This window comes from Condylostylus longicornis, unplaced genomic scaffold, assembly GCF_029603195.1.
Source record: "Condylostylus longicornis isolate FDR11 unplaced genomic scaffold, ASM2960319v2 ptg000008l, whole genome shotgun sequence".
NCBI lineage: Eukaryota > Metazoa > Arthropoda > Insecta > Diptera > Dolichopodidae > Condylostylus > Condylostylus longicornis.
The window spans coordinates 74,621-93,747 of NW_026577977.1; the positions used below are offsets into that span (position 1 = coordinate 74,621).

The window sequence follows — 19,127 nt, forward strand, 5'->3', positions numbered from 1 at the left end:
TAAAAAAATTTTATATTTATTTTTTGTTATTAATTTTTTTTTTTTCATTTTAAAAATAGTATTATTAAATTAATTCCTTTCTTATTCATTTTGTTTGTTTGTATTTTTAAAAACCTTATTTTATAAAGTCCTCTGATTTTTTATTTGTTTTTTTTTTTTTAATTTTGTGTATGTGTGTTTCAAGAGGATTTCAACACCGACCTTAAAATTGTTTTTTTTATTACTTTGTTTAATTAAAAATATCAAAGTAAATTTCAATATTTTATGATATTTCATACAATATTATGGCAATTTTTGATGTTATTATTTTATTAATAGAATTTTTAATTATATTTATTGTATATATAGAGATTTTATTAATTATTTTTTAATTTTTACCTATGTATATAATAAAATCTAAAAATTTTTTTATTTCTTCGCAGTTTTCATTTGTTTTTTTTTTGTTAATTGATTTTCATCACCCTTTGGTGCAAAAACAAAAAAAAATGTGTTTGGATTTTTGTTCTTCATATTTCTTTTCGAATTTACATTAAATAACTAGAGATTTTTTTTCTTTAAATTATTATTATTACATATATATATATATATTTACGCTAATATAATATTATCATTAGATTCGTTTTAATTTCATGAAATTGTATTAATACTATTATTATTAATTAATAATGAATTAATTTCATTATTATTGTTATCATTATTAATATTATTGTTATTTTTTATTAAATTTTTAATAACAATTTTTGTTGATAAATTTGATGTTTTATTAATTTTTAAAATATCGTCTTCATTATTAAATTCGTTTATTGATAACATTGATGACGATGATGTTGTTAATATATTATTATAATTACTATTATTATTATTATTATTATTATTATTTGTTATAGTATTATTATTATTAATATTATAATTTAATATATTAATATATTTATTTGTATTTATAAAAGTATCATTTATTATTATTGTAAAATTATAAGTTTTATTAATTTTATTATAATTATCATTATTAATATTATTATTATTATTATTATTATTATTGTTATTATCAATTATATTATTAATATAATTATTTAAATTATAACTAATATTATTTATATAATTAAAAATAGTATATTATCCTCGACCATCATCACCGGCAGCGATTTCAGCAATAAGGGCACGCAACCAACTGTAGAACATATTCCACCAGCCAGCTGCGAACCCAAGCGGACGCTAGACATCATCGCTACCCATTTTCAATAATTCGAATTTTTTCTTTGCTATTTTTGAATACAAAATATCTATTGGTTCAGTATTATCATATAAACTAGGTGCTTGTAATATTATTAATGCAGTACCAACTATACACGCTATTGTAAATAACCATAAAAATAAACGATCTAATACCATAGCTACGTATTTCCAATCTTCTTCGACCTATTTTAAAATAAAAATATAAAAAAAGAAAAAAATTCAAAATTGAATAAAATTTAAACTTGATTATTATAAAAATTTATTAAGAATAAAAATATTTAAAGCAAAAATTTAAAATTATCCTATTTTGTATATGAGTCATCATAATCTGGTTTAGCAGTTATTGAGAAAAATAGAGTACTCTAAATGTTAATTTAGAACAACTATTCAAAATGGTGTCCTCTTCTTTTATGCAAAGGCTTAACTTAACAAACGAGTTTCCCTTGCATTTGTAAAAATCATTGGCCCATTGAATATCATATAATGCCTTTCATTAATACAGCCCTACTGCAGGTCAGTTTTGATTTCAATAATCAAATTGTAATTATATATACATTCAATATATACTTATTTATTAAAAAACAAACTTTACTATCAGTTCCAAAATAAAAATAATTTTTTTTTAATTAATTAGTTAGCTATAAAAATTTCTTTGAAAACAATTTTTTCATTTCATGTTTATGTATTTCATTTCTGATGAAATTTCAATGGTACATAAGAATAAATAAAAATTTGTACATACACTTTAAATGAAAAACCAAAATTTATTCATCATTAAATAAAATACAAAATATACGTATATGTATATTTTTCCTATATAGGTAATTAAAACAAAATTTTCTCTCTTAACTTAAAACGCATTCATTTACAAATTATAACCTCCTATATAATATAAATACTTTTCGAAAAACCAAAAAATTCTTCAGAAAAACTAAATACCAATCCACAAAAAAATTAAAGCGAATTGAATAAAAATAACGGTATAACCAAAAAATGCCCCAAAAATTTTATATAATGGATAAACCTTGAACTATAAAATTATATTACGTCAATTATGAAGAAAATGAGGATTAAATAGTAAAATTAGATTATTTGTTAAAAAAAAAAAACAGAAGAAGAAACGAGAACAGAAATACCAAATAAAAAAGAAACGAACAATTTATTTTATCCTTGAGTTTTTATAGTGTACGTAAATCGTAAAAACGTAAATGAGTTTTACAAAAAGAAAACAGAAGAAGAAAAAAAATGGTATGCGTTTGAAAGAAGTCATCTTTAAAAATGTAAAAATTTTCAAATTTTTGGATATAATGGTGACGTATTTGTTTCCTTTTTTTTTTTTTTGGTTAGTTATTCAGTGAATAAATGAACAATTCGGTTTTCATTTTGTTTTTGATTTGATTTTTTGTACAATTTAACACGGACTGTTAATTAGAATTTTACAAACGGTCATTATTATACTACGGCATTACAAATAATTTATATTCATTTTTGAAATCAATTTACTTTGTAATTATAAAAATGTTAAACATAGCTTAATTTTTACCATAGAAATTTTTTAACAATAAAGAATGTTTTACAAAGGATATTTGGAAGCAAAAAATGGAAGGATATTTAATTAGAAATTTTTATTACATGGTGTATGTATAAATATGTTAATGTTTTAATAATTATTATTCATGAAATTTGAATTTCTTAATTAAACAATAATTTTGTGATTATGAAGTGAAAACTGATTTTAAGCTGATTTTTAGTAATATGAAAAGAAAATGTAATATAAGTGAGTTTTTCATAATTTTACGAATTTAAATTTAAAACACTTAAGTGGCAAAGGACATTTAATAAAACGCATATCAAATACATATTATACGTGTTCACACATCCGATATAATTTTAAGGTGGAACTTTTTTCATTCAGAATAGTTATATATTTTGAACAGCTCTTTAAACCGAATTTATGCTTGTTTTATTAGGCGTACATTTTAAAATTCCGCTATATATGTAATGAGAATCTGATTTAATATTTAAATTGCAATGTCAACAAAAGATTACAGTTATTATTAAAAGCTTTCGAATGAGTACTTATTATGGAAAAATATTTTGTTTGTTTGTACTATAGTGTTTGTTCTGGTATGTGTAACGAAAAAAATTTCAGCAATTTATTACTTTGATAAAATTAAAAAATTAACCATATTAATGAGGAACTAACTATATTCACATGGTATAAGAATTGATAAAAATGAGGAGAAACAAAAATATTGTAATCTCAGATAAATGGAAAAATTATGTGGAAACAATATTATTGCAAAAGATATGAAATATGTTAAAACTGCAATTTAACTTATTTTCATGGGTTCAATGGATTGCCAATTGATAATCATAAAATTACTTTGCATATTATGTATATATATATACTTGTATATGAGTATAGTTGTAAGATAATTTACTGCTTACTCTTTCAACTTGCATACACACTTCAATTTTTATATAAGTATATATATTTTAAAAATTATTACACAGTTACATGGAATGTGTTTAAATATATATATATACATATATATATATGAATTTTGTAACAACATTGACATTTTTATCGTACCATAAATGGCAGCTCTTTTTTAATATATACACACAATTTCTTTTATTAACTTTGAAAATTTCTTTTCCAATGTTTTTCCCTTAGCATCCCAGAGTATAATTTTTTTTTTTTTGGTATTCTTTTCTTTTTGTGTTTTAAACGGAAATGAAAAATTTCATTCCCAAGTGAATTACAATGAAAGGTCATTTTGGTTCATTTGATATTTTGGGCGAATGTTAATATAAGAAAACCAAAATAAAAATGAAAAATTGAATAGATAGAAAAATATAGTAGGATAATGACTAAAAAGGAGAATATTGAAGGGTAAAAGAAAGAATGAAAATAAAAACAAAATGAAAAGAACAAAAACAAAAAACAGCAATTGGTTATGCTAAAAGAAAAGTTGGTTATATTGGTGCCTAGATTTAATCAAATTGAAAAATTTTCTTTTTGTTAATTTATAACGGTTAGTTACATGTAAAAATATTATTGATTCAATCAGAATAACAAAAAAAACTTTTAATCATTTATAACCTGAATAATTAATAAAATATAAAATTTAACTTTCTGATAACTATTGAGTTCATTTGTTAATAATGTTTTATTGAATTGTAAAATTGTATTATAAATGTTAAGTTTATTATTCTGTTACCATTCGGAAAGCGAAATGTGAAAATTATAAAAAATAATATTTATTTTCCGAATAAACAAATTCATTAAATTTTTATTCTGTACATAAGTTTTTATAATCAATTATAATTATACATATATAATTATTATTGTAATTTAAATTTTACATTGATTATACTATTTCCATGACTGAAAGTTTCCGTAAATGTAGTTTTTCTTATTCAATAGAATAAAAGCAGTACAACTTTTAATAGGGGAAGGGTAACACTTTGGAATAATAATTGTATATTGTATAGGTAAAATTGAGTTAAATGAATGTTTTAACCCAATTATTAATTGAATTAAATTTCATAATTTTTTTAAAATTAATATTTCAATATATTTTCTCAATTAATGTAAAAAATTAATAAGAATTCACTTTTGATAAACTGAATGATTTTCGACAACATAAGTTTTTAAGTAGTTTTTGAGAATTTTATTAAAATCTTTAAAATATTCTTATACTTACACTTTCAAATTTGTCCTTGTTTTTGACATGCTGCGCTATAAATCTTGAACCTTCTATTGTTTTTTCCATTTCTCTTAAATATGGTTTATCAAATGTTGGACTAATGTCGGCAGGACAGCAATTAGGACTAATTTCACCGTTTCCCGATGGACTAAATAAATCATCATCGGCACCGGGTAATGGCAGTACTGGTAATGGTGGTTCACCAAAACATGGTCCAACACCACCGGATGCTACAACATCAAAATGTGATGGTGGCAAGGCTGTAACAATTGAGAAAATTTTTTTTTTTGTAAATTTATAAAATAATTTATATTAAAAAGAAAATTTTAAAAAATTTATAATTTAATAATTTTTAGTAATATGTAAATCAGTTTTATGCTTTAATTTAAGTCTAAAGCTCTTTATTATATGAATAAATGATGTATAGTTTAAAGATTGGAATTCAAAATTGCACTATCACGTCCTAGTGGTGAGCCCCGGTAAATGGTAATAAAATGGTAATTGAAATGATTAAAGTTATATTAGTGTCGTGGCTATATCTCGCGGCGAATCATTTGTTTTGTAACTTTCAGACTTATATTCATATATCAGCTGACGAGAAGCGTCCAAAGTCAAGGTAGAGCATGATATGCCCATATCCTATATGATATGGGAGCTGAGTTGTTAATATGCGAACTCTGTATACCATTTGCTTTCCAGCTTAAATAAGCCTTCTAATGGCATGCCATTGAACTGGTACATCATGCAAGAGCATCTACGGATGTCCTGGCTAATAGAATTATGAAGGATCACCTCGAAATCGCCCTCTTTAACGGGCTATCAGATGAGCTATTGTATGTTAATACAACTAGGGTTAGGACTAGGTTCTGTATTTTGTTTAAAGAAAGACTAAAAATGTTCGCACTCCACATTTTTGCTATGAGGATCAGGTGGCTTCAATGATATCCAAGAGGGGTTAGACAGAGTTTGTTGCATGCTCATACTATCAAACGGGAGACTATGACCGTCCAGATGAGTAGTTGAAGAACCTAGTGGACCAGCGGAAGGAGGAACTTCCAACTGAAAATAGGAAGTGGTGAAAATGCACACCACACCGTCTGGGAAAGCAACGATATAAATAAGAGACGTGACCACTTACTTGAATTTATATATAGTAATAAACTAGCAATTATTACTGAAGACAATAGGCTAACATTCGTGAACATGATCAGGGAGGAAGTCCTTGATATTACTCTATGCACTAAGTTTATTAGCAATCTATAAAAGACATCTATATCTGACCACAGGCGATCAGATTTAACATCACGATCCCGGGGGGTTTCGCGGAAGAGACGTACTGGCTTCCTCATCACACAGACTGGAGCTTATTTGAAACGCTTCACATGAACGGGATGTGCTCCATACCTGCTTCTGTCAGAACCATGGTGGACATCATATTGGCTAGTGAGGGCCTGACAATGTCTGTTCTTGATGCCAGTCATGAGAGTTGAGCTGTCAAGCAGATGAAGATGAGCAACATATTCCGGGAGCTTTCAAGGTTAAGACTAAAGACCGAAAATCTCTTTCAAAAAAATCACTGGATTTATTAAATGCTTCTATCTGATTTTGTATTTTAATTTACATAAAGAGCGCATTAAGATCGTCAGATCATTTTTTTTTTAAATTTATTGGATAAAAAATCTGTCATTTTCATTACATTAATGCGGCTATAATCAGAAAATAAAAATTTAGGAAATAAAGTTTTAATGTTTAAATTAAGTTAAAATCTTCAAAGCCTTAATGTTGTTATTACGACTAAATGGGCTTGTAAAGATGAAAGTACATGAAATTTTTGTGTATAATAATTAAAAATAAATTTAAAAATTTTCTTAGCATTTTGTTTTTGAGACACTTTAGTTTTTTTTAGTTGTTAATTTTTTAAAGGTTTTTTGAAGACGTATATAAACTCTTTTAATACCTTCTTCTACAATTGAATTCTTTTTACTGCATATATTGCATATTTTTAGGGGCATAAAAATTGTGATACATACAAATACAAAAATTTGTCTATTTTATTATTATAAGTAAATTTTTAATGCCCTTCTACTTAAAATATAATTTTAATTAACATGTTTATGAAATTATTAAAATGTATGTGAATTTAAAGACTTGCTATACTCGTAACAACATTTTTGCATAAAAATAATGCACAAAGACATTAAATGCAAATTTTACGAACTTTTATGTTTAATATTTTATATTAATACAAAAAAGCAATTATTTTTTATAAAATTTTGCTACAAAATATTTTTTAATTTTAAAATTTCATGTCGTATATCTTCTATTACGAAAAGTAATATTTGATTTTAGGACACTTCTTAGTATTTAAAAAATTTATGAAATCTCAACACCATTGACATACCATTGAAATAATACTTATGAAAATAAGTATTATGTCAAAAGTGTCTTATAGTTTTAAACTTGAAAAATAATTTCAAAACATTTAGTAGTTTTCGAGTTTCCAAAATATTATTTAATTATCTAGTGTTTGGCATAGAGAAGCTGCAACAAATAAAAAGTACTCACTCAAGTACAAACATCTTATTATCAAAAATTTTAAAGTGTATGTATATATGTATGTATTTATTTCGTTTTACAAACAGTTAAAAGCGTAAATTTTATTTAAATTTAAATTTTTATTTAAGATAATTAAAAAGTTATTACACTTTTCTGGTGTGAAAATACTCATTTTTAGAAATAAAAATTCTAATAGTTTTCATTATTAATATTGTATATCTAGTTAAAATGCAAGTAAGTATAATAAAATTTAAATCCTGTAGTAATGATGTGATCATTATAACAGTTGCGGTATGAATATAACAGTATTTTATATGGATATATAAAAAAAAAATAAGAAATTTACATTTAGATTAAATTAAGAGAAATAAGAAGTACAAAGAAAAAGAGAATTAAACCAACAATATAGCTTTCGTGGTTATTGAACCACAATTTGTAAAAATCGAGGTACTTATGTTGGGTATTTTAAATTTTTTGTTGCACTTTCAACTTTCATTACTAGAAAAAGAAAATTCTGATTTGCTATTTTTATTTTTTCAACGAATGTAGATGACAATGTGAGAATCAAAACAGTTTCCTGTAGTAGACAAAATCTTTACGTACTTTTGGAGAAACCTTTTAAAAGAAATAGGATAAGAAGTATTTCGGAGTGTGAAAAGATGTGGAAAAGAAAATTTGTCATGAAATTTTCAATTTTAATTTTTTTTTAACATTTTTGAATTAATCTTTTCTATAAAGTGTCCTTGAATATTATTAATTAAAATAAAAAATTTTAGATTTAAAAAATTTTTATTTTAAATTTACTACTTCTGAGAAAAAAAATTGTTTTATTTTTACACAAAAAAAGTGAATTTATCGTTGTGAAAAATTACTTTACCCTTGAACGAATTATTTTTAGTGGTTACTTTGAAAATAAATTTTATTTGTACACATTGCATAGCTTTTATTTGAAAGTTTTTTCTCCTATCCATGCAAAAAAAAAAATATAATTAAAATTAAAAAGTTTACAATTCTCTGTAGAGCTCTAAAATTGGTACACTTAAGTGCATTAAAAAGCAAAGTGTAGGGATTATAAGGTTACCACTTGCATTTTTTAAATTCATATGTACTGAAAAAACATGAACTATAAGTATGTATTATAATAATTTAATTAACACAAAAAAATAATCAAAATAATTGTATCCATGTATGAAATCCAAAAAAAAATCTGATGAGATCAGCACCTAACCGATAACGAAGTGTATTGTCTAGTTTAGCGAAAGTATTACAGAAGATTATTAAACATGCCTTTTGAGTATGAAGTGTCTTTTAAAAAATGTTTCCATTATTTAAGAAGTTAATAGGCTTTTAGTAAACTGCAAAAATATAAATTTCGCTTTTAGCAAATTTCCGTTTTGTACCATCCAAATTACATGAAAAGTTTCTCAGTTAGTTGCGGTAACGTGTTAAATTTCAAGAAATTTAAAATCTAACTCCAATTCGGTTTCCAAATCCTGACCTTTCCAAAAAAATTATAGATTGATTGTTTTAACGCCGTAAATTTAAATTGAGTTGATCAATCCGTGTCCGTGGCATAGCCAAAATAAAATCACACCAGAAAATTTCATCAAATTTAGTTCAGCCGAATTTTAAATACTCGTGTGCGCAGACAGACCGACATATCTCTCGAAGTAATTTTTTTACGCTTCTCTACAATGTAGAAGTGAGTTCAATCACATAATTTAATTTTTGTGCCATCACATAACTTGCCTTATATAGTATGCATCAGTAAAAATGCACTTTTAATGGATGAGAAATTTTCATTTTAAAATTAAATTCACATTTTTATTTGTATTTTTTGCTTTTGTAATTTTATTAACTTTTTAATTAAGTAACAAACCAATTCTTAGTGAATGCAGACATTGAAAGTTTTGATTTGGTGTGCTCGTAGGTCCCCTTTTTAGGAGCAACTTCATAGAACTATGCAAGAGCCAAGTTATATGAGTTTTTTGAGTTGTGTCATTCTTTTTGTATCCCGAAGCTGTATTGTATACTGCTTGGGGTAACATTCGGGACAACATATAATAAAGCATCTGGTTAGCTGCTCATTTAATAAATAAACAGAATTTGGCCCTAATACCAAGTTTTGTTTGACATGAGTACAACATTTTCTGATTTAATTAAACAGTTTTTAAATATAAAATCATACATATATAAATATATAGCTTACCAGGAATACCATAATCGCCGCTAAATCGCTTAGTACTATAATTTACAAATTTATCAACATCTGGCGGTACTTGAAATACATCTGTTAACACTTCGGGTGGTTGCTGTTCATCTTCGTTTGAATCATCTTTTTTAGGTCGTTCAATACATAAAACTTTTGGTAATATTTGTATAAATATTCTTTGAACCCATGGTGCCATTTTATGTGTTACGGGTGACCTTTAAATTGTTAAAAAAAATAAAAAAAAAAATGTTTTCTTTTATGAAGGTTCTAATAAGAAAAGTTTTGTAAAAGGTTTCAGAATTTTAAAAATAAATAATTTTACTAATTTTGTTAATAGTTTTTTATTATAAAAAATATTTACCTAAAGTTAACATTCAATACAGCGATTGTAACGACAACTGATAGTGTAACTAACATCATAGTAAATAACAAATATTTTCCAAGTAACGGTACTGTTAACGATGTTGGTGGAATAATTTCAACCAATAATAAAAAGAACACAGTCAACGATAGTAATATACTAATACATAATGAGATTTTTTCACCAGAATCACTTGGTAAATAAAATACTAATACTGATAAAAATGATATACCAACACATGGTATTATCAAATTAACTGTATAAAAAAGTGTTTTACGTCTAATTGTTAAATTAAATACTATATCCAAATATGGCTCTTCACAACAGCTATAAAATTTTTCATTTCGTACAGCTGGCACCTTTAATATATCCCATTCAACTGATATATAATAATCTTGTAAATCTATACCAATATCAATATTATCTGAATCGGGTGTTTGCTTTAAATGCCTTAAATCAACCTGAAATTAAAAACAAAAAAAAAATAATAAAAAAATTAGATTTTAAAAATTGTATAGAAAGACTGGTTACAAATTTGTTAAAAATTGTAGTTCATTTTTTGCAAGAATAAAAATTATTTCATAAACTTGCAGTACATAGAAATATTGAACACAATTTTGAAGGTTGAACGGTTATTGTAAAAATTTCATCACATAAAATATTGCAGGGAAACTATAAATAATTAATATGGAAATTATTTCACTTATTATGGTCTCAACAAATTATTAAATAAAATTTATACACAAATATATTATTATAAACAACCAGTTATGCAAATGAATTGAAAAATTGAAATTATTGCTTTCTTAAATTCCAATTAATTGGAAATTATTTATCCACACGGTTTTTAGAATGTGTAAAAATTTTTGAATTTAATGGAAATTCAGTAACTTTTATTTTAATTCACAACATAAATTCAATGCAATCAAATCTTTATTGAATTTATTTTTTTAATATTTTTAAAAAATAATAAAAAAATTAAATCTCTTTCTAAAGAAATGACAATATAAGGAGTACCACTTCATATTGGATCCTTCCTTTTTAGCACTTTTCCAAAAAATTTTTTGAAAAAAGTGCTTATTAGTTTCACTCTGTCCGTCCGTCCGTCCGTCCGTCCGTCCGTCCGTGGACACTTTTTTTGTTTACAAAACTTCTACACCCTCTAAGATAGAAAGCTGAAACTTCATACGTACATAGATCTTTACTAGAAACTTATTTCCGTAGAACAAAATTTTTACCTATCTCCCCCCCTCTAGAAGTTATACCCCCCCAAAACTCTAAAAATGGCCTTTTTTAAATATTTGTTGCAATGAAACCATAAGCATTTTTGAAATTTTGCAAACGCAGAAAGGCAGTGGCTTGCTTCCCCTAGCGTGATATACTATAGTTAAACTTTAGAAAAACAAAATGGCCGTTCAAATTTACCGTTATCTAAAGTATTTTTGTTCCAAATTTTGATGTCATTTTTCTTCTAGACCCCAGCCTGTAGAAGCTTGAAATTTTAGGAGCTTTTAGACATTAACAAATAGTTCATTTCGTTAGAAGAAAATTTTTTTCCATCTCCACCCCCTCTCAAGTTATCACCTCTTGAAATTTGTAAAATTTGAATTTTTGACACCTTATATTTCCAAAACCGCAAGCTTTTCCAAATTTTTATAAACGCAAAAAGCTAACGGTAAATTCCATGAAATTAAAAAATATAATTATTTCTCTTAACTCACACAATTAACCCTTAAAATCGAGCATTATGTTAACCCCTTTTTATATTAATTTTTGCTTTATTTCAAACACTGCATATATGCGTCATCCTAAATATATGCAATTCTAGAAATAGTTTTGTATATGAATGAAAATAATTTTAATAGTTTGATAGGTATACATAGACTGTATTTAAAAGCAGAATTTTCACTTGTTGAAGGGAAAAGTGCTACAATACAAACCGTTGGTTTGACCCAACTTTATTATATTATTATAACGAACATAGTATTTTTGCTGACCAAATTATAAAATTATTGTATTGCCATCAAAATATTAAAAAAGAAAATAATAGCAGCGAAAATCTCTATTATATAATATATAACACTCAAAACCATCAAAGGATAATGACAATCTATAATTTTATTATGACCCATATGTACACATCTTCTTGAATTTGTATAAAAATGTACTACGTAAATTTAATGTGTAGATTTCCAATGTTGGTATACATATTTAAGTTCATTTTTGTATAAAAAATTAAATATACACATGTGGATGTGGGTATACAAATATACATTATTTAAATATATGTACATTATGTACATATGTGTATGCAGTATGTAATAGGAGTAATAACAATGAAGTTAATATTCTGCTGAACTTACAAAAACTTTTTCCATAAACTTTGAAAAAAAAAAGATGAAAATGATAAAAAAACTATAGGAAGACTTTCGAGAATATTTTTCGTTTCAACATCTTCATTTCCCAAATATCGTAAAATCAATAATAAATGTAAAGTATACGTTACGTCACGTCATGTCACGTCACTTCGCGTCACGTCACGTCACGCCACGACGCAACTCCACGCCAAGTCATCGATAATAAGTGTAAAATATACGTTACGTCACGTCACGCCACTCAAAGCCACGTAACTTTACTCTTGACAAAAAAGCTTTGATACTTCAAAATTTGTAAGAGAATTTACAAAATCACTTTTCATTTCAAGCGACTCTTCTATGGGTCTCTACTTTATTTTGTATCATTTCTTAAAAAGTAAATGTAAAATAAAGACTGGCTTGTAATGGAGCCCAGCCTGAAAACTACTAAACCTTACCAAATTCGACGAGTGAGGCAAGTGACAAAAAGTTTCGGAGATGAATGGAGTTTATGGTGTTTGCCCTTGTCTTCTCAGAACTCCATTTAAGAAAGTTAAAAAAAATATTTCATGTCAGTAATTTTTATTAATTTTTCGTTTTCTTTCCATGTTTTGGTATTGTTGTTGGATTTTATAGATTTTCCTGTTATTTATTTTTGGCCTCCATTTTTTCCTTTTTAGCGACATTTTATATGAAAAAACCGGAAATTTAACATGATAATATATGGGATAACATTTATAATAACTAAAGTTTTTTTTTTTTTGAGTGAATTATGAGCTTTATTATTTTCAAATATAGCTACGCAAGGGAATATTTTTCATATATATTAATTAGAGTTGCTAAATATCTATGAATTGTTGATTGTAAGAAATATTATACGGTAGTGTGTGTACACATAAAATTTAATATTATATTCAGATATTTGAAGTTATTAATTTTGGGATCCGAAGCATTTCAATGGCATCTTGCAGAAATTTTATTTTATTCTTCAAATATTGATTTTTGTTGTTTATTAATACGCATACATGTAATATAAGTTATCGGCGGGTCAAAATACACTTTCAGAAAGTGGGAAATTATATATTTTTTATTATAGTTATTTTATTTTTATCGAAACTGCTGATATAACGTCTGTAATAACACATGTTTGGATATGGTGAATGCAGAAATAATCGTTCCCATTAAAAATGTTGACACAGTGTCTATAATCTGCACGAAATAATCTAAATTTTAATGATAGTAAATACGTAGTGTTAAACGAATTAATTAAAATTTATTTCTCCAATAAAATATGTAATACCGTGGGAAATAATAATATTTTTTAGAATCGTTTAATAACTTTCAATGATTATTTTGTTATACAACATTCGAATTAGTAATTTATTTTTTAATAAGCCGACGTTTTCATAAGTAATAGCTGTTACTGAAAAAACAATATGATTTTGGTAAATTTCGCTTGTACCAAAATATTACAAATAACTTTACAATTCCATGTAATGCAATTTTTTTTTTTTCAAAAAAATCATATTTTACTTTAAATTTATTTTGAGATATGCTTTCGAATCAATATGGCAACCCTTCACATTACCGCGTTTTGTTATATGTAAATATTAATTCATATTCATATGAAATCGGATAAATTATTACATTAGCAACCATTTGTTTTTAATAAATAGAACTTCAAATAGTTTTAGAAAATGGAAGAAAATTATTTCCTGAAGAACTCATATTCAAATTGTTAAGATTAATGGTTTTTAAAATACAAATATGTAGTTTACAATAAAGTGAAATAAAAACTAAATTGTTGTAGTTAGCACATAACAAACCTTATAGTCGGTGAATTCGATGCGTGTAGCAAAGGTTCATTAATTAGAAATTGCTTAATTCTTCTCAAGCTAAAATTGAACGAATTAATTTTCTTAAAAATCAGTTTAGCCGAACTTAAGACACAGGAATGCACAGACAGGCATGTATCCTGTTAAAAATAGTTATATTGAACTCCTTCATATACCAACTACATAGTTTTTAATTAAATTAGTATGGATTTTGTAACTGCTCATGTATTGAACTACTTTATTTTCAAAGTATGAAAGGTCTTTGAAAATAACTTCTCCCTAACAGAAAAGAATCGTATACATCTTATTTCCTTTAAATTTGATGTGACAGTGATCATCAAACAGAATGTAAAAATTTCGATTTGTAATTTCAATTTTATCATGATCTAGATTCTAGTCTATATCATTTTATTGAGATATTTTTCCCTTCATAAAATTTACGACTAAACTTGAAAATTAGATGATTCTGAATAAAATAAACTTTAAAATTCTTATAATAAGAATTTGCAACTGAAATTTTATGTAATTTTTATCATAAAACAAATTTTTTTTTTTGTTGATTCCTCAAAAAAAAAAAAAATTTCTTTCCAATTCGTTTTGTTTTTTGTCCTCTCCTTTTTTTTTTAGAGGAATTTTTCTTAAGGATAAAAACTTGACATATTTCCTTTTTTGAATGTGTTGTTTTTTTCTTTTCTTTGTTCATAATTTATCCAAATCAATATTGTTTTTCTGTTAACATTTTTTATGGGTAACTAAATTTAATATACATTAAAGTATACAATAGGTGAGTAAAAAAATAGATGAAATATTAGAGCTAATACAGCAACATGATATATTGACAACATGATGACAGAAAACATAAAATACAGAAAAATGGCATCGTATTCTAAAGCCATTTGATATAATACGAAAATATAATTCAGAATAAATGGAATGAGTAAAATATATTAAAGGTTAAGATTTTAAGGATTCAAAGAAGTTTTTTTTTTTTAAAGTAACACTAAATAATGTTAGAGGAAAATATTTTTAAGAAACCGAAAAAACAAGACTGAATTGAAATATTTTATATTATATTAAGATTTTTGAGACAATTTAACATTCGAAATTATTACATGAGAAAGAAAATCGAGGAATGAATGAAATGGATCACTTAAAATTTTTGAAAAAAACTATGGGTTCTAATGCCTTTAATGAGAATAAGTAGAAATTTGAAAGTTGAAGGCAAATCAAACCAAATGCAAACATGCTATGAACATTTTTTTTTGCGTTTACAATACTTAAATTTTACAACTTTGGATCGATCAAAATTGAGATTATCAAAAATTTTTGGTTTGCAACTTGGATCATGTGACACATTCGTCACATTTTAAATATATTATACAATATCGAGAAGTTTTTATCCATTTAAAAAAATTAATTGGTTAATTTGGAAATTTTAATAAAAAATGTTTTAAGTATTTACAACAGCATTTTAGAAAGAGAATAGTTATTTAATAAAAATAATAGTTATTTAATGATAATTTGAAAGCTTTCATTTGTTTAGATAAAGTTTCAAGCTGATCTATTGGAAAGTAAAAAAAAGTTGATTTAAAATTTTTAAAAGGTCGTTTGAATTTATAAAAAAACTCATATAGTCATGTACAAACAATATTTGGTGTTAACAACATATTGCTTTATATCATTACGCTAGCAAAGATATCGAAAAATTGATGACATAAAGAGAAAATTTTTCTTTTTTTTTTTCTCTTGGCGTTTCTGTTTAATTTTTATTCAACCAACAAACGAATTTTTACCATCTTTTGATGGATTGTTATTTATGGTTCCTCGGTTTGTTTATATTTTAGTTAAACAATAGATTGATTAGTGTTATTCATTGAAATCAACAGACACTTACAAAATTTCATTGAATCAATGCGAATATACGATAAACATTTACATTAAAATTTTCTATAAAGTACGAGTACAAATTTTGTACAAAAAATATGTTGGGCGGAAAATAGGAAGATAAAGGAAGTTAAAAATTTTTTTTTTATCAATGATAATATCATAATGATTATGACAAACTGAATTAATTGAATGGTTATTAATTTTAATCGTTTTTATTTGTAACATTTTCTATATTTTATTTTTCGGTATAATTTTTTTCAAAATTTTTTAAAATTTGGTGTAGGAAAATTAAATTTTCGATGTGTGTACTCGTATTTAACTATGATGGGAGATGGAAATTTATTAGAGAACAAAATCAAAAGCAAATTTTATTGAAAAATGTCAATGAAATTGTTAATTTATTTTCAGTAATTAATTGAATACGTATAAGTGCTTTTCTAAAATTATTTAGTTTTTTTTTAAATTGCATTTAAGTGTTGTGAAGAAATTTGCCTTATTCACATTTTCATTTGGATTGATACGGGCGACATAATAATTTCTACTCAAATATTCAACTTATATTAATGCAAATATTAGCATGCATTTTAACTGACGTACAATATAATATTATTTAATGTATAGAACATAAACACATTATATACTTAAACGCATAGGTAGACATTATAACACTTAACATCATATTAAATTTTATTCAACATCGTCAAATGTACTTATTCATATTTAATTAAAGTATTGTATGTGTAATCTATTTTAGTATATATCTATTTTATGACATCGTCATCGAAATAGTTTTCTCCTCCTAAGTAAGCTATATGTTATTAAACTATACACTTACACTTGTATAATATAAAGCTCAATATATGAGTGATGCTTAAAATTTTCATTACACTTATATGAAAACATTTTTTTTGTTTTATGAGAATTTTATAACACTTATGCATTATAGTAATTTTAAAATTTATGCAGTAGAATTTTCAGCATATTCATGTACTAATATTTTTATATACATCTATATGTATTTTGATGCTAATATTCATTTATGTGCATATCAATAAAAAAAAAAATTCCATTAAATATTAAAATGAACTTTATAACTAAAAATTGTATTAAAATGGAAGAAAATTGTAGCTTTTTTTTTAATGTGCAAGTATGTACATACCATGTAACCATCATAAGTCCAAGAACCAAATTTCATAAAACAAGTTTGTTCGTCGAATGGAAAATACTCGACATCAATTTCACAAAACGACTTATAAATGGCAGGAGGTTTCCATACCACTTTCCCTGTATGATGTAATATGGCTTTTGTCATTATTGTTACTTCATAATTTCCATCAGCGCTAAAAATATATTGCAAAAGAAAAAAAGAACAAAAATATCATAATATTAAAAAGTGAAGTGAATAGAAATATGTTAAAAAAATATTAAATTACTGTTAAAATATTGTAAAAAATATTGAATATTTAACCGTTATCATAATAATGCGATCATTACATAATTTAGCTATATTATATTGTATATTTTAAAATCTACTCATTCTCATATGATCTAGTATAAATTTTATATTTCGTTTATAATAACAATTATGATTTGCTTGTGTTTCTAATTTATATTCGGTTACTTTGAGTTTTTGAAACATTAAAATTCTTTATAAAGCTAGCAAAAATATGTTGTGAACTTCAAACGCAGTCAAAATAGTTTCTCATTTCCAAAGCTGAGCGCTTGACACTGAAAACTCAAGTTTGGTGTGCTTATACTTTGTGTGCAAATATGATATTGCACATTTAAGACACAGAAACTATTTTTTTCCCCGTCAACCGCATGCTGCGTTCATAATGAATAAATAGCACTCAGGATAAACCCCTGTATGTTTAGCTTCAGATATTAAAATTTAAAAAAACAGTGTTTTGAACAATAAAATTGTATCAACTTTTCTGTACGATTAATTAATGAACTTTCAAGCGAATATCTTAAAATTTGATGTGAATCTAGTTTCGATTATATTTTTTTTTTTTCAAAATTCTTTTATTTTAAATTTATAACACACAAATATAAATTAAAATATACGTTTTTTTTTCATTACATAATATTGTGACATAGGTATGTGTTATCTTCATTACTTTGTATCATTTGTATCGTTATGTGTCAGAATGACAATTATATTAATACACTGGTATATATACGAGTAAATATTAGCAGTGTACATGGGTACTCACTGACAATGAATGACATTATAACGATATTAAATTATTGCCACTTAATGAAATAATGTCGGAAATTATTTTATATTCTGAGTTTTTGTTTTCTTTTTCCGTTTATTTTTTTTAGACAGCTTTTAATATTATAATGTAAGAAATAGCGTTTATTACATTTAAAAATACACAACGAAAAATAATTAAATTGGAGGACAATTGAATTTTTTTTTTAAATGGACATATTCCATGGACCTATAGAAAATATTTTGTTATCATTAAAACCGATTATTCAATTTAATAATATAGGAAATAAAATGAAAGGTTTAGCGAATTATAAGAAAACAATTTCTAATATTATAATAGCTTTCTGAAACTTGAAAATTTTGAGTTACCGTAAACAACAGTGTCGCCTTTGTATGATATGTAAGCACTTAAAACGTAAATATAAATATGAAGAAGTTTTAATGCTTTCCCCAATGTTATAAAATTATTTTAAATCCTTTTAAACAAATTTGATGTAAAATGTTCTTTCTAACAATATTTAAAAATGAAAGTAGGAATGTGTATGATTTGTTGTGTTAAATTGTAATTAATTTTACTACGAAAACCAAAATTCCGGGTTAGTAACTGCCAAGACTGGGTGTTGTTCCCCTCGCTGTTACTCCGGCGGCTAAATACTCTCACGGAGGTATATGATGGGGGAAAAGATGAGTAAGACCTACACGTACAAGAAAATTCTTGGAAAGCGGTGGGGATTGAAACCTGACATAGTTATATG

The 19,127-nt window shown here is 25.0% G+C and overlaps 1 protein-coding gene across 1 annotated transcript in view; it reads right to left on the bottom strand.

The window, feature by feature from the left end:
* Window positions 1–793: 793 nt before the first annotated feature.
* LOC129618498 (acetylcholine receptor subunit alpha-like 1) overlaps window positions 794–19,127 on the bottom strand; it is a 183,759-nt gene continuing 165,425 nt past the window's right edge. Inside the window, exons 6-10 of the mRNA XM_055533295.1 lie at window positions 17,314–17,494; window positions 10,079–10,539; window positions 9,715–9,932; window positions 4,947–5,209; window positions 794–1,416 (exon numbers count right to left, since the gene is read on the bottom strand). Of these exons, the coding sequence (XP_055389270.1) occupies window positions 1,213–1,416; window positions 4,947–5,209; window positions 9,715–9,932; window positions 10,079–10,539; window positions 17,314–17,494 (1,327 nt within the window). The 3' untranslated portion in view covers window positions 794–1,212. The remainder of the gene's footprint in view (window positions 1,417–4,946; window positions 5,210–9,714; window positions 9,933–10,078; window positions 10,540–17,313; window positions 17,495–19,127) is intronic.